The sequence below is a fragment of the Oncorhynchus mykiss genome, chromosome 9 (genome assembly GCF_057628025.1).
Source record: "Oncorhynchus mykiss isolate SJ-2025 chromosome 9, ASM5762802v1, whole genome shotgun sequence".
NCBI classification, from domain to species: domain Eukaryota; kingdom Metazoa; phylum Chordata; class Actinopteri; order Salmoniformes; family Salmonidae; genus Oncorhynchus; species Oncorhynchus mykiss.
Genome location: NC_143030.1, coordinates 9,714,864 through 9,738,206, shown reverse-complemented (window position 1 = coordinate 9,738,206; position 23,343 = coordinate 9,714,864). Strand labels below are relative to the sequence as shown.

Sequence of the window (23,343 nt, the reverse complement as noted above, 5' to 3'; positions counted from 1 at the left end):
ATGCTTGGCATTGAGCATGTTGATCTTAGGCTTGTGTGCGGCTGCTCGGCCACGGAAACCCATTTCATTAAGCTCCCCAACGATCAGTTCACCTGCTGACATTGCTTCCAGAGGAGGTTTGGAACAGTGTAGTGAGTGTTGCAACCAGTGGAAGCTGCCGAGGGGAGGACGGCTCATAATAATGTCTGGAATGGAGTAAACGGAATGGCACCAAACACATCAAAAGACGTGGTTTCCACGTGGTTGATCCCATTCCATTGACTCCATTACTGTGAGCCGTCCTCCCTTCAGCAGCCGCCAGACGATGTTTACGCGCCTCTGCACTCAGCAGTCCCGTTCTGTGAGCTTGTGTGGCCTTTCTACTTCACAATAACAGGGCAGAAATTTGACAAACTGACTTGTCGGAAAGGTGGCATCCTGTGACGGTGCCACGTTGAAAGTCACCGAGATCTTCATTAAAGGCCATTCTAATGCCAACGTTTGTCTATGGAGATTGCATGGCTGTGTGCTCGATTTTATACACCTGGCAGCCACGGATGTGGCTGTAATAGCCAAATCCACTAATTTGAAGAAGTGTCCACATACGTATGTATATCTATGTCTATCATCCCCAACCAATAGATGTTGCTTGGTGACCAGTTCTCATGACAGACAGACAGACCCATTCAAAAGTTTGCAGTCTGAGAAACATCCTTGTTTTTTAAAAATAATTCTCTCCATTAAAATAACATCAAATTGATCCGAAATACAGTGTAGATATTGTTAATGTTGTAAATGGCTGTTGTAGCTGGATATTCCATTTTTTAAATGGAATATCTACATAGGCCCATTATCAGCAACCATCACGCCTGTGTTCCTATGGCACGCTGTGTTAGCTAATCCTAGTTTTTCCATTTTAAAAAGGCTAATTGATCATTAGAAAAACCTTTTGCAATTATGTTAGCACAGCTGATAACTGTTATCCTGATTAAAGAAGCAATAAAGCTGGCCTTCTTTAGACTAGTTGAGTATCTGGAGCATCAGCATTTGTGGGTTCGATTACAGGCTCAAAATGGCCAGAAACAATTAACTTTCTTCCGAAACTCATCAGTCTATTCTTGTTTTGAGAAATTAAGGCTATTCCATGCGAGAAATTGCCAAGAAACTGAAGATCTCGTACAACGCTGTGTACTACTCCCTTCACAGAACAGCACAAACTGGCTCTAACCAGAATAGAAAGGAGCGGCTTTTCTTTCAAAAACAAGAACATTTCCAAACTTTTGAACGGTAGTGCGTGTGCTCCTTTCACACAGTAGAAAAAAGGCTAATGCCACATTTGACAGACTTTTACACAGTCTGGAGTCATGTTCATTTAGTTTTAGGGAGCAGAACCTACAGTAGCTTAGCGTTGTAAAGAAACAGCCTGGGAGAGAGCATGTAAACATCTGGCTGGCCTACAGTAGCTTAGCGTTGTAAAGAAACACCCTGGGAGAGAGCATGTAAACATCTGGCTGGCCTACAGTAGCTTAGCGTTGTAAAGAAACACCCTGGGAGAGAGCATGTAAACATCTGGCTGGCCTACAGTAGCTTAGCGTTGTAAAGAAACACCCTGGGAGAGAGCATGTAAACATCTGGCTGGCCTACAGTAGCTTAGCGTTGTAAAGAAACACCCTGGGAGAGAGCATGTAAACATCTGGCTGGCCTACAGTAGCTTAGCGTTGTAAAGAAACAGCCTGGGAGAGAGCATGTAAACATCTGGCTGGCCTACAGTAGCTTAGCGTTGTAAAGAAACAGCCTGGGAGAGAGCATGTAAACATCTGGCTGGCCTACAGTAGCTTAGCGTTGTAAAGAAACAGCCTGGGAGAGCATGTAAACATCTGGCTGGCCTACAGTAGCTTAGCGTTGTAAAGAAACAGCCTGGGAGAGCATGTAAACATCTGGCTGGCCTACAGTAGCTTAGCGTTGTAAAGAAACAGCCTGGGAGAGCATGTAAACATCTGGCTGGCCTACAGTAGCTTAGCGTTGTAAAGAAACAGCCTGGGAGAGCATGTAAACATCTGGCTGGCCTACAGTAGCTTAGCGTTGTAAAGAAACAGCCTGGGAGAGCATGTAAACATCTGGCTGGCCTACAGTAGCTTAGCGTTGTAAAGAAACAGCCTGGGAGAGAGCATGTAAACATCTGGCTGGCCTACAGTAGCTTAGCGTTGTAAAGAAACAGCCTGGGAGAGCATGTAAACATCTGGCTGGCCTACAGTAGCTTAGCGTTGTAAAGAAACAGCCTGGGAGAGCATGTAAACATCTGGCTGGCCTACAGTAGCTTAGCGTTGTAAAGAAACAGCCTGGGAGAGCATGTAAACATCTGGCTGGCCTACAGTAGCTTAGCGTTGTAAAGAAACAGCCTGGGAGAGCATGTAAACATCTGGCTGGCCTACAGTAGCTTAGCGTTGTAAAGAAACAGCCTGGGAGAGAGCATGTAAACATCTGGCTGGCCTACAGTAGCTTAGCGTTGTAAAGAAACAGCCTGGGAGAGCATGTAAACATCTGGCTGGCCTACAGTAGCTTAGCGTTGTAAAGAAACAGCCTGGGAGAGAGCATGTAAACATCTGGCTGGCCTACAGTAGCTTAGCGTTGTAAAGAAACAGCCTGGGAGAGCGCATGTAAACATCTGGCTGGCCTACAGTAGCTTAGCGTTGTAAAGAAACAGCCTGGGAGAGCATGTAAACATCTGGCTGGCCTACAGTAGCTTAGCGTTGTAAAGAAACAGCCTGGGAGAGCATGTAAACATCTGGCTGGCCTACAGTAGCTTAGCGTTGTAAAGAAACAGCCTGGGAGAGAGCATGTAAACATCTGGCTGGCCTACAGTAGCTTAGCGTTGTAAAGAAACAGCCTGGGAGAGCATGTAAACATCTGGCTGGCCTACAGTAGCTTAGCGTTGTAAAGAAACAGCCTGGGAGAGAGCATGTAAACATCTGGCTGGCCTACAGTAGCTTAGCGTTGTAAAGAAACAGCCTGGGAGAGAGCATGTAAACATCTGGCTGGCCTACAGTAGCTTAGCGTTGTAAAGAAACAGCCTGGGAGAGCGCATGTAAACATCTGGCTGGCCTACAGTAGCTTAGCGTTGTAAAGAAACAGCCTGGGAGAGCATGTAAACATCTGGCTGGCCTACAGTAGCTTAGCGTTGTAAAGAAACAGCCTGGGAGAGCATGTAAACATCTGGCTGGCCTACAGTAGCTTAGCGTTGTAAAGAAACAGCCTGGGAGAGCATGTAAACATCTGGCTGGCCTACAGTAGCTTAGCGTTGTAAAGAAACAGCCTGGGAGAGCATGTAAACATGCTGATGGAAACTACAATAAGAAGGGAAGGATATCTGACAAACCAATGCGTCTTTATTGGTCAAGATGCTCTGCTCACACCTACTGTTATTGGTCGATAACTGTTTTAGAAAGTTCTGTAAAAAAACATCAATACCTCACTCAAATCAAAACACATATTTGCTTTTCAATATTCATTAAAAAAAGTACAAATAATTGCAGGCAGAAAGAGAATGATGTAACAAAATGGCTTCTTAATAACCAGGAAGGAATCTTAGTGTGTGTTTGCGTAGGACAGTGTGACAATGCCGACTGTGACTTGGTTTGTCTGTGGTCTTGAGTGGACACACACACACACGGAGAGATATTATCTGAGACAATTGATGTCCCTGTAAGCCAGTCTCACTCACTCACACACACACACACCTCTCTCCCAAAATACAAGAACTAAAGGACTGCGGATGGAGGGACCACAGAGAAATGTATAAGAGCTTCACAAAAAGGTACATGAATTGTTCTCAGTTACACTGTTTCAAAACCAGGTGAACAGTGACATTACATGTCACACCATATCTAATATTATTTATTCCAGTGTAGACCATCTCTGCTTCACTAGGCTGCAGTACCCAGAGGTCCACACACACACCGAGCCCAGGAACAGCTGTAGAAGAGTGACTGTGTGAGAGACCTACACAGCCTCACACACACACACACACACACACACACACACGGTTCATTCATTCTCTTACAGGTCAAACAGTGAGGAGTGTTAGATATGTGTGTGTGTGTTTGAGCGCCTCGCCAACAGGTCGTACGGCGAGACGGTTATGAGTCACTGCTGCTGGGCCTGGCCTGGGAAAAGACGTTCGGTCTCAGAGGGCGTCATCATTCTGGAATCTGACCCTTGACCTCTCTGGATCACCACCAGTATGCCAATCAGAATCCAGAAAAATAAGTTCACCCACACTGCTGTCTGGAGAGAGGAAGGAGGGAGGGAGAGAGGGAGAGAGGAAGGTGGGAGAGAGTAGAAGGAGAGAGAGAGGGAGAGAGAGAGGAAGGAGGGAGGGAGAGAGGGAGAGAAGCAGGAGGGAGAGAGTAGAAGGAGAGAGAGAGGGAGAGAGGGAGGGAGAGAGGGAGAGAGGGAGAGAAGCAGGAGGGAGAGAGTAGAAGGGAGAGAGTAGAAGGAGAGAGAGGGAGGGAGAGAGTAGAAGGGAGAGAGTAGAAGGAGAGAGAGGGAGGGAGAGAGTAGAAGGGAGAGAGTAGAAGGGAGAGAGAGAGGGAGAGAGGGAGGGAGGGAGAGAGTAGAAGGGAGAGAGGGAGTGAGTAGAAGGGAGGGAGGGGGAGAGTAGAAGGGAGGGAGGGGGAGAGTAGAAGGGAGAGAGGGAGAGAGAGTAGAAGGGATAGAGGGAGGGAGAGAGTAGAAGGGAGGGAGAGAGTAGAAGGGAGGGAGAGAGTAGAAGGGAGGGAGAGAGTAGAAGGGAGAGAGTAGAAGGGAGAGAGAGAGTAGAAGGGAGAGAGTAGAAGGGAGAGAGTAGAAGGGAGAGAGAGAGTAGAAGGGAGAGAGTAGAAGGGAGAGAGAGAGTAGAAGGGAGAGAGTAGAAGGGAGAGAGTAGAAGGGAGAGAGTAGAAGGGAGAGAGTAGAAGGGAGAGAGTAGAAGGGAGAGAGGGAGGGAGTAGAAGGGAGAGAGTAGAAGGAGAGAGAGGGAGGGAGAGAGTAGAAGGGAGAGAGTAGAAGGAGAGAGAGGGAGGGAGAGAGTAGAAGGGAGAGAGAGAGGGAGAGAGGGAGTAGAAGGGAGGGAGGGAGGGAGAGAGTAGAAGGGAGAGAGGGAGAGAGTAGAAGGGAGGGAGGGGGAGAGTAGAAGGGAGAGAGGGAGAGAGTAGAAGGGAGGGAGGGAGGGAGAGAGTAGAAGGGAGGGAGGGAGGGAGAGAGTAGAAGGGAGGGAGGGAGGGAGAGAGTAGAAGGGAGGGAGGGAGGGAGAGAGTAGAAGGGAGGGAGGGAGGGAGAGAGTAGAAGGGAGGGAGGGAGGGAGAGAGTAGAAGGGAGGGAGGGAGGGAGAGAGTAGAAGGGAGGGAGGGAGGGAGAGAGTAGAAGGGAGGGAGGGAGGGGAGAGAGTAGAAGGAGAGAGGGAGGGAGAGAGTAGAAGGAGAGAGGGAGGGAGAGAGGGAGAGAAGCAGGAGGGAGAGAGTAGAAGGGAGAGAGTAGAAGGAGAGAGAGGGAGGGAGAGAGTAGAAGGGAGAGAGTAGAAGGAGAGAGAGGGAGGGAGAGAGTAGAAGGGAGAGAGTAGAAGGGAGAGAGAGAGGGAGAGAGGGAGGGAGGGAGAGAGTAGAAGGGAGAGAGGGAGAGAGTAGAAGGGAGGGAGGGGGAGAGTAGAAGGGAGGGAGGGGGAGAGTGGGAGGGAGGGGGAGAGTAGAAGGGAGGAGGGAGAGAGAGTAGAAGGGAGAGAGGGAGGGAGAGAGTAGAAGGGAGGGAGGGAGGGAGAGAGTAGAAGGGAGGGAGGGAGGGAGAGAGTAGAAGGGAGGGAGGGAGGGAGAGAGAGAGTAGAAGGGAGGGAGGGAGGGAGAGAGTAGAAGGGAGAGAGTAGAAGGGAGAGAGTAGAAGGGAGAGAGAGAGTAGAAGGGAGAGAGTAGAAGGAGAGAGGGAGGGAGTAGAAGGGAGAGAGTAGAAGGAGAGAGAGGGAGGGAGAGAGTAGAAGGGAGAGAGTAGAAGGAGAGAGAGGGAGGGAGAGAGTAGAAGGGAGAGAGTAGAAGGGAGAGAGAGAGGGAGAGAGGGAGGGAGGGAGAGAGTAGAAGGGAGGGAGGGAGGGAGTAGAAGGGAGGGAGGGAGAGAGTAGAAGGGAGGGAGGGGGAGAGTAGAAGGGAGGGAGGGGGAGAGTAGAAGGGAGAGAGGGAGAGAGAGAGTAGAAGGGAGAGAGGGAGGGAGAGAGTAGAAGGGAGGGAGAGAGGGAGAGAGTAGAAGGGAGGGAGGGAGGGAGAGAGTAGAAGGGAGGGAGGGAGGGAGAGAGTAGAAGGGAGGGAGGGAGGGAGAGAGTAGAAGGGAGGGAGGGAGGGAGAGAGTAGAAGGGAGGGAGGGAGAGAGTAGAAGGGAGGGAGGGAGGGAGGGAGAGTAGAAGGGAGGGAGGGAGGGAGAGAGAGAGTAGAAGGGAGAGAGGGAGGGAGGGAGAGAGTAGAAGGGAGAGAGGGAGGGAGGGAGGGAGGGAGTAGAAGGGAGGGAGGGAGGGAGAGAGTAGAAGGGAGGGAGGGAGGGAGAGAGTAGAAGGGAGGGAGGGAGGGAGAGAGTAGAAGGGAGGGAGGGAGGGAGAGAGTAGAAGGGAGGGAGGGAGGGAGAGAGTAGAAGGGAGGGAGAGAGTAGAAGGGAGGGAGAGAGTAGAAGGGAGGGAGAGAGTAGAAGGGAGAGAGAGAGTAGAAGGGAGAGAGAGAGTAGAAGGGAGAGAGAGAGTAGAAGGGAGAGAGTAGAAGGGAGAGAGTAGAAGGGAGAGAGTAGAAGGGAGGGAGAGAGTAGAAGCAAATAAAAGTCTCTGTTAATGAGATCTGATGTCATAACTTCCTGTTAATACTGACCCCAGACCTGTACAGTCCAGTGTAGAACTGTCTGTTAATACTGACCCCAGACCTGTACAGTCCAGTGTAGAACTGTCTGTTAATACTGACCCCAGACCTGTACAGTCCAGTGTAGAACTGTCTGTTAATGCTGACCCCAGCGTTGTACAGTCCAGTGTAGAACTGTCTGTTAATGCTGACCCCAGACCTGTACAGTCCAGTGTAGAACTGTCTGTTAAATACTGACCCCAGACCTGTACAGTCCAGTGTAGAACTGTCTGTTAATACTGACCCCAGACCTGTACAGTCCAGTGTAGAACTGTCTGTTAATGCTGACCCCAGACCTGTACAGTCCAGTGTAGAACTGTCTGTTAATACTGACCTCAGACCTGTACAGTCCAGTGTAGAACTGTCTGTTAATGCTGACCCCAGACCTGTACAGTCCAGTGTAGAACTGTCTGTTAATACTGACCCCAGACCTGTACAGTCCAGTGTATAACTCTGTTAATACTGACCCCTGACCTGTACAGTCCAGTGTAGAACTGTCTGTTAATACTGACCCCAGACCTGTACAGTCCAGTGTAGAACTGTCTGTTAATACTGACCCCAGACCTGTACAGTCCAGTGTATAACTCTGTTAATGCTGACCCCAGACCTGTACAGTGTATAACTCTGTTAATACTGACCCCTGACCTGTACAGTCCAGTGTATAACTCTGTTAATACTGACCCCAGACCTGTACAGTCCAGTGTATAACTCTGTTAATGCTGACCCCAGACCTGTACAGTCCAGTGTATAACTCTGTTAATGCTGACCCCAGACCTGTACAGTGTATAACTCTGTTAATACTGACCCCTGCGTTGTACAGTCCAGTGTAGAACTGCGTTCCCGTGTAAGGACTGATCCAGGTCCTAGACTGAGCCTGTTCACATCTAGATGGGAGTAAATTCAGAATTCAAACATTTTCTAGAGGAATGTTTACACAGTTTACAAACTATTACTGCCCACACAATTCAGAACCCATGACATCTGAAGAAAAGAGAAGTCCATATTGACTCATTACCACCTGGTACCCCTACATGTAGCCTCATTACCACCTGGTACCCCTACATATAGCCTCATTACCACCTGGTACCCCTACATATAGCCTCATTACCACCTGGTACCCCTACATATAGCCTCATTACCACCTGGTACCCCTACATATAGCCTCATTACCACCTGGTACCCCTACATATAGCCTCATTACCACCTGGTACCCCTACATATAGCCTCATTACCACCTGGTACCCCTACATATAGCCTCATTACCACTTGGTACCCCTACATATAGCCTCATTACCACCTGGTACCCCTACATATAGCCTCATTACCACCTGGTACCCCTACATATAGCCTCATTACCACCTGGTACCCCTACATATAGACTCAGTACCACCTGGTACCCCTACATATAGCCTCATTACCACCTGGTACCCCTACATATAGACTCAGTACCACCTGGTACCCCTACATATAGCCTCATTACCACCTGGTACCCCTACATATAGACTCAGTACCACCTGGTACCCCTACATATAGCCTCATTACCACCTGGTACCCCTACATATAGACTCAGTACCACCTGGTACCCCTACATATAGCCTCATTACCACCTGGTACCCCTACATATAGACTCAGTACCACCTGGTACCCCTGCATATAGCCTCATTACCACCTGGTACCCCTACATATAGACTCAGTACCACCTGGTACCCCTACATATAGCCTCATTACCACCTGGTACCCCTACATATAGACTCAGTACCACCTGGTACCCCTACATATATCCTCATTACCACCTGGTACCCCTACATATAGACTCAGTACCACCTGGTACCCCTACATATAGCCTCATTACCACCTGGTACCCCTACATATAGCCTCATTACCACCTGGTACCCCTATATATAGACTCAGTACCACCTGGTACCCCTACATATAGCCTCATTACCACCTGGTACCCCTACATATAGACTCATTACCACCTGGTACCCCTACATATAGACTCAGTACCACCTGGTACCCCTACATATAGCCTCATTACCACCTGGTACCCCTATATATAGACTCAGTACCACCTGGTACCCCTACATATAGCCTCATTACCACCTGGTACCCCTACATATAGACTCAGTACCACCTGGTACCCCTACATATAGCCTCATTACCACCTGGTACCCCTACATATAGACTCAGTACCACCTGGTACCCCTACATATAGCCTCATTACCACCTGGTACCCCTACATATAGACTCAGTACCACCTGGTACCCCTGCATATAGCCTCATTATCACCTGGTACCCCTACATATAGACTCAGTACCACCTGGTACCCCTACATATAGCCTCATTACCACCTGGTACCCCTACATATAGACTCAGTACCACCTGGTACCCCTACATATATCCTCATTACCACCTGGTACCCCTACATATAGACTCAGTACCACCTGGTACCCCTACATATAGCCTCATTACCACCTGGTACCCCTATATATAGACTCAGTACCACCTGGTACCCCTACATATAGCCTCATTACCACCTGGTACCCCTATATATAGACTCAGTACTGCTACTCCTTGTATATAACCTCATTACCACCTGGTACCCCTACATATAGACTCAGTACTGCTACTCCTTGTATACAACCTCATTACCACCTGGTACCCCTACATATAGACTCAGTACCACCTGGTACCCCTACATATAGCCTCATTACCACCTGGTACCCCTACATATAGACTCAGTACCACCTGGTACCCCTGCATATAGCCTCATTACCACCTGGTACCCCTACATATAGACTCAGTACCACCTGGTACCCCTACATATAGCCTCATTACCACCTGGTACCCCTACATATAGACTCAGTACCACCTGGTACCCCTACATATATCCTCATTACCACCTGGTACCCCTACATATAGACTCAGTACCACCTGGTACCCCTACATATAGCCTCATTACCACCTGGTACCCCTACATATAGCCTCATTACCACCTGGTACCCCTATATATAGACTCAGTACCACCTGGTACCCCTACATATAGCCTCATTACCACCTGGTACTCCTACATATAGACTCATTACCACCTGGTACCCCTACATATAGACTCAGTACCACCTGGTACCCCTACATATAGCCTCATTACCACCTGGTACCCCTATATATAGACTCAGTACCACCTGGTACCCCTACATATAGCCTCATTACCACCTGGTACCCCTACATATAGACTCAGTACCACCTGGTACCCCTACATATAGCCTCATTACCACCTGGTACCCCTACATATAGACTCAGTACCACCTGGTACCCCTACATATAGCCTCATTACCACCTGGTACCCCTACATATAGACTCAGTACCACCTGGTACCCCTGCATATAGCCTCATTATCACCTGGTACCCCTACATATAGACTCAGTACCACCTGGTACCCCTACATATAGCCTCATTACCACCTGGTACCCCTACATATAGACTCAGTACCACCTGGTACCCCTACATATAGCCTCATTACCACCTGGTACCCCTATATATAGACTCAGTACCACCTGGTACCCCTACATATAGCCTCATTACCACCTGGTACCCCTATATATAGACTCAGTACTGCTACTCCTTGTATATAACCTCATTACCACCTGGTACCCCTACATATAGACTCAGTACTGCTACTCCTTGTATACAACCTCATTACCACCTGGTACCCCTACATATAGACTCAGTACTGCTACTCCTTGTATACAACCTCATTACCACCTGGTACCCCTACATATAGACTCAGTACTGCTACTCCTTGTATACAACCTCGTTACCACCTGGTACCCCTACATATAGACTCAGTACTGCTACTCCTTGTATACAACCTCATTACCACCTGGTACCCCTACATATAGACTCAGTACTGCTACTCCTTGTATATAACCTCATCACCACCTGGTACCCCTACATATAGACTCAGTACTGCTACTCCTTGTATACAACCTCATTACCACCTGGTACCCCTACATATAGACTCAGTACTGCTACTCCTTGTATATAGCCTCATCACCACCTGGTACCCCTACATATAGACTCAGTACTGCTACTCCTTGTATACAACCTCATTACCACCTGGTACCCCTACATATAGACTCAGTACTGCTACTCCTTGTATATAGCCTCATCACCACCTGGTACCCCTATATATAGACTCAGTACCACCTGGTACCCCTACATATAGCCTCATTACCACCTGGTACCCCTACATATAGACTCAGTACTGCTACTCCTTGTATATAACCTCATTATTGTTATTTTATTGTGTTACTATTTCTTCTTTTATTTTGCATTGTTGGGATAAAGCTTGTACGTAAAATTTGCCCGGTAAAGTCTACACCTGTTCTATTAGTCACATGACCAATAACATTTAGTTTATTTTTCTCGTCTACTTGCAGTGGTAGTAGCAGTAACCACAGATTTAACATGAAGAAACGTCACTGCAGAAGTTGTGTATCTAGAGGATGTTATGGTACCTGGTGACGTTGGGGACAGCGTGTAGGACAGAGTCACACAGAGAGTCTCTTCCGACCTTCAACACACAGCCCGTCACCAGGAGGAAGAAGAGAAACACGCCACACACCACCAGGGTCACGTTGAGCCATAGACGCTCTCTGGAAACACACACACAGGTCATAAGGTTAGATAGACATTGCGGACTGTTGAATTCTGGGTTTCAAAACGTGAACATCTTCGGGAAGTACTCAGACCTTTGAGCTGTTCCACCTTGTGTTACATTACAGACCCCCCCCCCCCTAATCATCAATCTGCACACAATACCCCATAATGACATCACAATACCCCATAATGACATCACAATACCCCATAATGACATCACAATACCCCATAATGACAAAGCAAAAAAAACAAAAACAGGTTTAGGCATTTTAGCAAATGTATTAAAGATAAACTGGACCATTACATCTACATTAGTATTCAGACCCTTTACTCAGTACTTTGTTGAAGCATCTTTGGCAGCGATTACAGCCTTGAGTCTTCTTGGGTATGACACTACAAGCTTGGCACACCTGTATTTGGGGAGTTTCTCCCATTCTTCTCTGCAGATCCTCTCAAGCTCTGGCAGTTTGGATGGGGGGCGTTGCTGCACAGCTATTTTTCAGAAAATTAACACGTGAAAAACATCCCCACAGCATGATGCTGCCACCACCATGCTTCACCGTAGCGATGGTGCCAGGTTTCCTCCAGACATGATGCTGCCACCACCATGCTTCACCGTAGGGATGCTGCCACCACCATGCTTCACCGTAGGGATGGTGCCAGGTTTCCTCCAGACGTGACGCTTGGCATTCAGGCCAAATAGTTCAATCTTGGTTTCATCAAACCAGAGAATCTTGATTCTCATGGTTTGAGAGTCTTTAGGTGGCTTTTGGCAAACTCCAAGCAGGCTGTCATGTGCCTTTTACTGAGGAGTGGCTTCCGTCTGGCCACTCTACCATAAAGGCCTGTTTGGTGGAATGCTGCAGAGATGGTTGTCCTTCTGGAAGGTTCTCCCATCTCCACAGAGGAACTCTGGAGCTCTGTCAGAGTGACCATCAGGTTCTTGGTCACCTCGCTGACCAAGGCCCTTCTCTACCGATTGCTCAGTTTGGCTGGGCAGCCAGTTCTAGGAAGCTTCTTGGTGGTTCCAAACTTCTTCCATTTAAGAATGATGAAGGCCACTGTGTTCTTGGGGACCTTCAATGCTGCAAACATTTTTTTGTGTACCCTTCCCCAGATCTGTGCCTCGACACAATCCTGTCTCTGAGCTCTGCGGATAATTCCTTCGTCCTCATGGCTTGGTTTCTGCTCTGACATGCACTGTCTACTGTGGGACCTTATATAGGACAGGTGTGTGTCGTTCCAAAGCATGTCCAATCAATTGAATTTACCACAGGTGGACTCCAATCAAGTTGTAGAAACATCTCAAGGATGATCAATGAAAACAGAATGCTTCTGAGCTCAATTTCAAGTCTCATATCAAAGGGTCTGAATACTTATGTAAATAAGGTCTGTTTATTTATTTGCCATAAATTTGTGCAAATTTCAAACAATCTGTTTTCACTTTGATATTATGGGGTATTGTGTGTAGATTGATGATGGTAAATACATTTAATCCATTTTACAATAAGGCTGTAACGTAACAAAATGTGGAAAAAGCCAGCCTTGGCGTGACACACACACACACTCAGAAAGTCTCATAGGACTGTGTCACACCCACCAATGAGTCATGTAAAATACCGTATGTACACACACAAACCCCGTCACACACACACACAACCCCCCCCCCCCCTTCCCACTTACCTGTTAACCCCTCCATCCAGGCAGCATGTATATATCCAGTACAGTGATATAGAGAAACAGAACACTGCTACACACACTGAGATAGCAGAGACAAAGTAACAGAGAGAAGGAGAGCTGGAGGTCTGGACCAATATGGAGCCTGATGAGGAGTTATGGTTCACTGTTCCATAGAGCATACAGAGCCCCCCGAAGCTACCCTGGAAAGAGAGAGCATCCGCATTGGTTGAGTTCATTAGTAGTCTACCTACATAGCTGTGAAAAAGTTTATATTTGGGTGAGACTAACAAATGGGACCCTCCCCGCCCAGTAAATAGACCATGATAATGAGTTCAGATAACTTCTGACTGACATAACAAAAACTGATGATGCAAACAACATTTCATAATTGCACATTGTGTATTTTATGATTCTAACAGAGTTCCCCCAAAGAAATCAGAATTCAAAAGTCAGAATTTGCAAAAATAAAATGCTTTTTGGTTTTAGGCATACGATTAGCAATGTTGGTAAAGACATTTACTAATATATATATATATATATATATATATATATATATATATATATATATATATATATATATATATATATATATATATATATATATATATATATATATATATATATATATATATATATATATATATATATATATTAACATGTGTAAACGTTTTTTTAATGAATTTCCTGACTACACTCAGCTTTTGAATCTCCACTTTAGAAACAGGCCATTTACATTTCCTGGTTGTAAGCAAACCACAATATCCAGAATTCATAGCGACTTCAGGATGTAGTACCGCCCCCTGTCGAGGTGGATCCTGGGTGTCAACAGGTAGCTAACGTTAATCACTGGACCAGCCACTCGTTCATAGATCAGCAGCTTGTGAATAACCGTTTATTTTTGTGTAGACAACAACGTACGTTTTAGTCCCGGTGTGGTGCTCAGTACCTAGCTGTACAAACTACAAGCAAGTACAGTCATGTCATAAATTACCTTATCAAGAAGTTGAGCAGAGGTACGGACGTAGCTAACTTAGCGACCTAGCTAACTACCGCAGAGGCTAATGTGACTGGCCTGTGTTCTAATCCCATCAACATCTGCAGCGACATCAACATCAAGCTCAGCACTAGGAACTAGTGTAAGTCACCTTTGCTAAATATTTCCATGACTCCACGTTGAGTAAATAAATATACTGGAGCTAGGCCTAAATTAGCTTTGAAACGGTTGGCAGCATTCTCCCTTAAAGTTCAGCCATTCACTTCGCCCACAACTGGCTCATCTGAACTGCAATCCCAAAGCTGTGTTTTAAAATGTTTAGTAACGTCAATAATCAGCGCGAAATAATTTTTTTAAAAATATTTAAAACACTTACTGTTACAGATCCATACAACTATAGAGCCTCCATCCTACTAAACTACACTGTAGCAGTTACAGATCCATACAGCTATAGATCTTCCATCCTACTAAACTACACTGTAGCAGTTACAGATCCGTACAGCTATAGGATCCTCCATCCTACTAAACTGTAGCAGTTACAGATCCATACAGCTATAGAGCCTCCATCCTACTAAACTACACTGTAGCAGTTACAGATCCATACAGCTATAGAGCCTCCATCCTACTAAACTACACTGTAGCAGTTACAGATCCATACAGCTATAGAGCCTCCATCCTACTAAACTACACTGTAGCAGTTACAGATCCATACAGCTATAGATCCTCCATCCTACTAAACTACACTGTAGCAGTTATAGATCCATACAGCTATAGGAGCCTCCATCCTACTAAACTAAGTGTGTATTGATGGGGACAAAGTAGTAAAATGCTGGTTAACCACTGACTGGTGTTTGTCCTACAGATTTACCCTGCTGCTGACCTTGACACCAGCTTTATGTAGTAGAGATGCTGTAGACCTTATTGGATGAAAGCTTTCTGCTGGGAACTCAAGCTCACCATCTGACTCTGAAGAGGAAAAGACTGGGGCTGGCAAGAGCCAAAGTGTCTAGTCTAAGAGTCCAATGTCATGGAGCTCATGAAGTTCTGCCAGACCAACTGCCATTGGCCAACAAGATGAGGTTCACCAGCTGAAGAACATTCTGGAACCAAGATCATGAAGTCAATTTTTTTTTTTTTTTCACCAGGTAGGCCAGTTGAGAACACGTTCTCGTTTACAAAGGTGACGTGGCCAAGATAAAGCAAAGCAGTGCGACACAAACAACACAGAGTTACACATGGAATAAAACAAACATACAGTCAATAACACAATAGAAAAAGTCTATATACAGTGTGTTCAAATGAATTAAGATTAGGGAGGTAAGGAAATAAAATAGGCCGTAGTGGCGAAATAATTACAATTTAACAAATAAACACTGGAGTGATAGATGTGCAGAAGATGAATGTGCAAGTAGAGATACTGGTGTGCAAAGGAGCAAAATAAAAAAAGTTCTGCCAGACCAGCAGCCATTAGCCAGCAGCCATTGGCCAACAAGATGAGGTTCACCAGCTAAAAGAACATTCTAGAACCTGCCTGGAACATTCTGGAACCAACAATACATTCATATTCAGTTAGACTGTTGTAGTAGTATAATATAGAATGCCTAGTATGCTCACAACTGCAACAATGTCTAGATATTGCTAGCTGTTGTACATATGTATATAACCGTGTTTGATCAAATGTTTTATATCATTTTTTACAAATGTACTGACACGTGACTAAATGTTTCCAGCTGCATCAGAAACCAATGAAATGTTGACTTCAACTTATTGATCCGTTCATTTCAGATAATCATGAAATGTCTTTAGTAGCTAGCTACTGTATCATATAAACTTTACATTTGTTGAAAAATTAAAACGTGTTTCAATAAAACAGGAGATTAGTCTGTCAATATATAGCAAATAAGTAGACATGACTTGTATTCATGACAAATGTTTATTTGCGCTGGACAACCGAGGTGAGTTTACACAGCAGTATGCAGGAACAGTGGTGGTATTGTATGACATACACTGAACAAAAACACAACAGGTAAAGTGATGGTCCCATGTTTCATGTACGGAAATAAAAGACTGCATAAATGTTCCCTGCGCTAATCCATCCACCTGACAGGTGAGGCATATCAAGAAGCTGATAAAACTGCATGATCATTACACAGGTGCACCTTGTGCTGGGGGACAATAAAAGACCACTAAAATGTGCACACACAACGCCACTGATGTCTCAAGTTTTGAGGGAGTGTGCAATTGGCATGCTGACTGCAGGAATGTTCACCAGAGCTGTTGCCAGAGACTTTAATGTTAATTTATCTACCATAAGCCGCTTCCACCCAGACAGCTAATGAAAGTGAAGAGTATTTCTGTCTGTAATAAACCCCTTTCGTGGGGAAAAAACTAATTCTGATTGGGGAGCCCGGCCCACTCCCAGGTGGAAAACAAAGCTAGCTAGCTCAACTTAGTTAGCTTGGCTTGTAGTGGCACAAGAAAGACCCGTTACTGCCGAATTGATCAGGAACAATACAGCCGTGTGTGAAAACAGAGCTTATTTTGCTAGCTTGCTACCGACGGCAAAAAAAAATAACTTACTCGTTTGCCATTTGCCCTCCCAGTCGAGCTGGTCGACGCCATCTTGTGGGTTCTGAAGAACGTCTCCAGCACACCTCTATTTAAAAAAAAAACTAAAACGGTGGTCTGTCACACGATAAATGGTGTGTGCCGTGACCCTCTCCAGTAACAACTATTCCATCGAATTCGTAGCAGCACAGACATCCCTCTTCTTTTCGTCATGGCTGGACAACACCTGCACGGGCCACACCAGTCGGGACAACACCTGCATAGGCCACACCAGGCGGGACAACACCTGCATAGGCCACACCAGGCGGGACAACACCTGCATAGGCCACACCAGGCGGGACAACACCTGCATAGGCCACACCAGGCGGGACAACACCTGCATAGGCCACACCAGGCGGGACAACACCTGCATAGGCCACACCAGGCGGGACAACACCTGCATAGGCCACACCAGGCGGGACAACACCTGCATAGGCCACACCAGTCGGGACAACACCTGCATAGGCCACACCAGTCGGGACAACACCTGCATGGGCCACACCAGTCGGGACAACACCTGCACGGGCCACACCAGTCGGGACAACACCTGCACGGGCCACACCAGTCGGGACAACACCTGCACGGGCCACACCAGTCGGGACAACACCTGCATGGGCCACACCAGTCGGGACAACACCTGCATAGGCCACTCCAGTCGGAGTCTGATCGCGGCTTCCTCATCGCTGCTCGCTGGTCTCACAATTCTTGTTTTCTACTTCTGAACTCCTCTTCAGTGTATTCCGGCTCAAATTAATAGGGCTGTATGTAAAAAGAATATCACAAGCCCGATGAAGCCCGATGAATATGACAAGCCCGATGCGAAGGATATACTGCTTCCTCAGGAACAGGCGCCGATCCCCGTGAAAACCCCACTTCCCTCCATTCTGCTAGCAAACGTGCAATCCTTGGAGAATAAAATCGACAAGTTACGTGGAAGATTAAACTCCCAACGGGACATTAAAAACATATTATTCTTCACTGAGTCGTGGCTGAACGACGACAATATCAATCTGGTTATACGATGTATCAGCAGGATAGAACAGCGGCGCCTGGTAAGACAAGGGGCGGGGGACTATGTATTTTTGTAAAAAAACAGCTGGTGCACGATATCTAAGGAAGTCTCGAGCTATTGCTTGCCTGAGGTAGAGTTTCATGATAAGCTGTAGACCACATTACCTCCCGAGAGAGTTTATCTATATTCTTTGTAGCCGTTTACCTACCACCACAGTCAGAGGATGGCCCTAAGACAGCATTGAATGAGCTGTATTCCGCCATAAGCAAACAAGAAACCGCTCACCCAGAGGCGGCACTCCTAGTCGCCGGGGACTTTAATGCAGGGAAACTTAAATCTGTTTTCTCAAATTTCTATCAGCATGTTGAAATGTGCAACCAGAGGAAAACATTATTATTATTATTTTTTACTCTGGACCACATATACTTCACACAGATACACATACAAAGCTCTCCCTCTGACAAATCTGACCATAATTCTATCCTCCTGATTCCTGCTTACAAGCAAAAATTAAAGCAGGAAGCAGCAGTGACTCGGTCTATAAAAAAAGTGGTCAGATGAAGCAGGTGTAAAGTTTAAGGACTGTTTTGCTATCACAGACTGGAACATGTTCCGGGATTCCTCCGATGGCATTGAGGAGTACACCATATCAGTCACTAGCTTCATCAATACGCTCATCAATGATGTCGTCCCCACAGTGATCGTACGTACATACCCCAACCAGAATGCATGGATTACAGGCAGCATCCTCACTGAGCTAAAGGGTAGAGCTGCCGCTTTCAAGGAACAGAACTCATCCGGAAGCTTATAAGAAATCCCGCTATGCCCTCCGACGAACCATCAAACAGGCATAGTATCAATACAGGACTGAGATCGAATCGTACAACACCGGCTCAGACGCTTGTTGGATGTGGCAGGGCTTGGCAAACCATTACAGACTACAAAGGGAAGCACAGCCGAGAGCTGCCCAGTGACACGAGCCTACCAGATGAGCTAAACTACTTCTACGCTCGCTTTGATGCAAATAACACTGAAACATGCATGAGAGCACCAGCTGTTTTGGAAGACTAATCACGCTTGCCACAGCTGATTAGAATAAGACCTTTAAACAGGTCAACATTCACAAGGCAGCAGGGCCAGACGGATTACCAGGATGTGTACTGCAAGCATGCGCTGACCAATTGGCAAGTGTCTTCACTGACATTTTCAACCTCTTCACTGTCTGAGTCTGTAATACCAACATGTTTCAAGCAGACCACCATAGTCCCTGTGCCCAAGAACACGAAGGTAACCTGTCTAAATGACTACCGACCTGTAGCACTCACATCTGTAGCCATGAAGTGCTTTCAAAGGCTGGTCATGGCTCACAACACCATTATCCCAGGAACCCTAGACCCACTCCAATTTGCATACCGCCCCAACAGATCCACAGATGCCATCTCTATTGCACTCCACACTGCCCTTTCCCACTTGGACAAAAGGAACACCTATGAGAGAATGCTATTCATTCACTACAGCTCAGCATTCCAACACCATAGTGCCCTCAAAGCTCATCAATAAATTAAGGACCCTGTGACTAAACACCTCCCTCTGCAACTAGATCCTGGACTTCCTGATGGGCCGCTCCCAGGTGGTAAGGATAGGTAACAACACATCCGCCACACTGATCCTCAACACGGGGGCCCCTCAGGGGTGCGTGCTCAGTCCCCTCCTGTACTCTCTGTTCACTCATGATTGCATGGCCAGGCACGACTCCAACACCCTCATAAAGTTTGCAGATGACACAACAGTGGTAGGCCTGATCACCGACAATGACAAGACAGCCTATAGGGAGGAAATCAGAGACCTGACAGTGTGGTGCAAGGACAACAACCTCTCCCTCCACGTGATCAAGACAAAGGAGATGATTGTGGACTACAGGAAAAAAAGGACCGAGCACGCCCCCATTCTCATCGACGGGGCTGTAGTGGAGCAGGCCCCCATTCTCATCGACGGGGCTGTAGTGGCGCAGGCCCCCATTCTCATCGACGGGGCTGTAGTGGAGCAGGCCCCCATTCTCGTCGACGGGGCTGTAGTGGAGCAGGTTGAGAGCTTCAAGTTCCTTGGTGTCCACATCACCAACAAACTAACATGGTCCAAACACACCAAGACAGTCGTGAAGAGGGTACGACAAAACCTATTCCTCCGCAGGAGACTTTAAATATTTGGCATGGGCCCTCAGATCCTAAAAAGGCTCTACAGCTGCACCATCGGTTGCATCACTGCTTGGTATGGCAACTGCTCGGCCTCCGACCGCAAGACACTACAGAGGGTAGACTCCAGCCACCCTAGTCATTGACTGTTCTCTCTGCTACCGCATGACAAGCGGTACCGGAGCTCCAAGTCTAGAGGTCCAAGAGGCTTCTAAAACAGCTTCTAGCCCCAAGCCATAAGACTCCTGAACATCTAATCAAATGGCTACCCAGACTCTTCACATTGCCGCCCCCCCCTCCCTTCCACGCTGCTGCTACTCTCTGTTGTCATCTATGCATAGTCACTTTAATGACTCTACCTACATGTACATATTACCTCAACTAACCGGTGCCTTCACACATTAACTCTGTACCGGTACACCCTGTATATAGCCTCCACATTGACTCTGTACCGGTACCCTCCTGTATATAGCCTCCACATTGACTCTGTACCGGTACCCCCTGTATATAGCCTCCACATTGACTCTGTACCGGTACCCCCTGTATATAGCCTCCACATTGACTCTGTACCGGTACACGCTGTATATAGCCTCCACATTGACTCTGTACCGGTACCCCCTGTATATAGCCTCCACATTGACTCTGTATCGGTACCCCCTGTATATAGCCTCCACCTTGACTCTGTACCGGTACCCCCTGTATATAGCCTCCACATTGACTCTGTATCGGTACCCCCTGTATATAGCCTCCACATTGACTCTGTACCGGTACCCTCCTGTATATAGCCTCCACATTGACTTTGTATCGGTACCCCCTGTATATAGCCTCCACATTGACTCTGTATCGGTACCCTCTGTATATAGCCTCCACATTGACTCTGTACCCCCTGTATATAGCCTCCACATTGACTCTGTACCCCCTGTATATAGCCTCCACATTGACTCTGTACTGGTACCCCCTGTATATAGCCTCCACATTAACTCTGTACCGGTACCCCCCTGTATAGTCTCGCTATTGTTATTTAGTGCTGCTCTTTAATTCCTTGTTACTTTTCTCTCTTATTCATTTTTTTTTTTTAATACTGCATTGTTGATTAGGGGCTGGTAAGGAAGTATTTCACTGTCAAGGTCCGAATACCTGTTGTATGTGACTAAAACTATTTTATACACCCGCTCATTACCCATAATTATGTAGGGAGGCTGGGAAAAACACCCCAGATAGAGGCTAGCGATGTAGTTTCACTTTAAGGTTTAAATCTCATTTTAAGAAGTGCAATTCGTACCTCTTGTTTGTTCTTCTTTTCTTTACATACAAAATCCTGTGATCAATATGATGATTTCTCTCTCCTTTTTTTGTCGTTGGTGGGTACATGTGGTATAAACTGAGTGTAAATTGACATGAATATTGTACCTGTACCTGTAACCCCACCCCCAAAAAAGGACAAAGCAAATAAATTTTTTAGCAATGGATGTGTTTTGTGATTTTGTGGGTATAGAGGCTTGTGACGACCCAGTCACAATCTTTAGCTACACTTCCTGGTCTGTTACAGTAGGCCTAGGTTATGAATGGGTAAAACTATGAAAGTAGCCTAGTTTGAGAGAGAGAGACGGCAGCTGTATTGGTCGGGTAAACTTTGTTAACTTGCCGGTTTAATTTGAACTAATAATAAATCCCCATAATGGTCTTGTTTGGTCGAAAGAACTGAGTCACAAGTGTTTTCCTGAACTTTGAGTGTCACTATTTTTGGGGTAAAGCATTGATCAGTCATTAGGCATGTCTGGACAGTTTCCATTTCATTTCTCACTCTCTCAACCTGCCATTGTAGAGAACAAACTGTACTTTCACTTTGTTTTCGTAGGGAAGTGTGATTTAACCCAATGATTAACCCTAAAAACACGGCACTTCGATAAAGCTACGACTGGCAGTAACGTTTTCGCAGCAGGTTAGGAGAATTAAGGCAGCAGGTTAAAATAATTCGATTATGGTTAGGAAAAGCATCATGGAAAACGCTCTCCTAACCTTCAACGAAAAGTCACTTCCGGTCGTAGCTGTATCGAAGTAGCGTGCTTTTTGGCCGCCACTTGTCAAACTTACTATTTGGTTAAGACTTATAGGAAGTTAAGGAAAACCTCCATATTCTACCACAGGTATTTTCTGCTGCGATAATAAAAAAGTTAGCTACGGTGTACAGACGCTTCATAAGACATACCAGAGTTAGGCCTAACATTCTCCCCAGTGAAATGATTTAGCCCATCAGGTGATTCCAATAAAGAAATGTCGACTTAGAAAGTCAATCAAAGCCAAAACTGTGCAACTGCGACATAAACTTTGTCCAAAGTAGACTGCGAGTCAAAACATCGGTCAACATTACAAACTGTCAGCAAAGTTAACTTAAGAAGTCAAAGTTATATTCTTACCTGTACGATAGTGAGAGAAGATGCCGTGACTATCCCACACACGAAAGAACTGGCGTATAAGCCCATCTCAAGGAGAAGCAGCCACGGTATCACCATCATGGTCCCCCTGTTCAAGCCCTCTCTCTCCGTCTACCGGAGCGCGTGACAGACAGCGGTGTTTTTACGTTTTTCAGTTGACGCGACGACGTCACAGCACCAACCTGCCTTGCTGTGGCACCGCTGCAGTCCCCGACGGAGCGTTTTCCGTCCCCTCCCCTTGTGCTTTTCTGCCTGTGCGCTGTTGCGGTAACTTCCGTTGCACAGACAGCTTCTCCAGAATTTTCTGTGGGAAAACTCTCTAAATGCTATCAAAACCATAGAAACTCTCAAACCGTTGGCAAAACTCCCCAATGGCAACCTGAACAGTAGCTGCTAACCTCTTTTACCAACAAAAGTCGCTGGAGGGGTCTGAACTCGCTAAATATACAACACTGACTGACAAAGACGTAGCGGGGACGCGCTCCAACCATTTATACCCGCGTTCTGGAACTGACTCGGAAGCGCGCATTCGATACAGTTGAGACATTTCCACCACAACTGGGTTGATTACCATAGATGTAATGGTTGAGTCTCACATGTTGGATGGCAAAAAACAAATACTGCTCTCTGTCTCATCAATAAATTTAGTTCTGTCTTGACTTTGAAGAGAGTAGTCGCTACCTGGTCTGTAAAAAAGTGTTCATTCAGAATGCTCTAACATGGTATAAAACCTTTTCTCAATTTCTGATATCTTATTTAACTGTGATTTATTCAGTCCAGATGCAAATGCATTTGTAATCGTTTTGAATAAATCCTTTAAAGGGACATTTCAAAAAAAATGTTCTACTTCATATTCATCCTTTCCATATATACTGGTGCTGGAGATGAT

General features: G+C 46.3%; 1 protein-coding gene across 2 annotated transcripts; it reads right to left on the bottom strand.

The window, feature by feature from the left end:
• Positions 1 to 3,344: 3,344 nt before the first annotated feature.
• On the bottom strand, positions 3,345 to 22,971 carry LOC110531362 (transmembrane protein 179B). 2 transcript variants are annotated; one of them, XM_036987213.2, is made up of 5 exons: positions 22,437 to 22,971; positions 13,218 to 13,414; positions 11,393 to 11,530; positions 7,681 to 7,759; positions 3,345 to 4,263 (listed from the first exon to the last, which is right to left on the bottom strand). In XM_036987213.2, the coding sequence occupies exons 1-5, from the start codon at positions 22,533 to 22,535 to the stop codon at positions 4,123 to 4,125; spliced, it is 654 nt and encodes a 217-aa protein (XP_036843108.1). In that variant the 5' UTR covers positions 22,536 to 22,971; the 3' UTR covers positions 3,345 to 4,122. The 2 variants fall into 2 exon arrangements, with proteins under 2 accessions (XP_036843108.1, XP_090039558.1); XM_090183432.1 differs by lacking the exon at positions 7,681 to 7,759 and having other exon boundaries at positions 22,437 to 22,960.
• Positions 22,972 to 23,343: the final 372 nt, after the last annotated feature.

What these genes read in the sequence shown, in the direction of transcription:
- LOC110531362 (XM_036987213.2), bottom strand. Translation starts at nt 22,535, where the DNA reads ATGATGGTGATACCGTGGCTGCTTCTCCTTGAGATGGGCTTATACGCC. An exon ending in CTGGATGGAGGGGTTAACAG is followed by an intron (nt 11,531 to 13,217) that starts GTAAGTGGGAAG and finishes GTGTGTTTCCAG; the next exon opens with AGAGCGTCTATGGCTCAACG. An exon ending in CTGGACTGTACAACGCAGGG is followed by an intron (nt 4,264 to 7,680) that starts GTCAGTATTAAC and finishes TCCTCTCTCCAG; the next exon opens with ACAGCAGTGTGGGTGAACTT.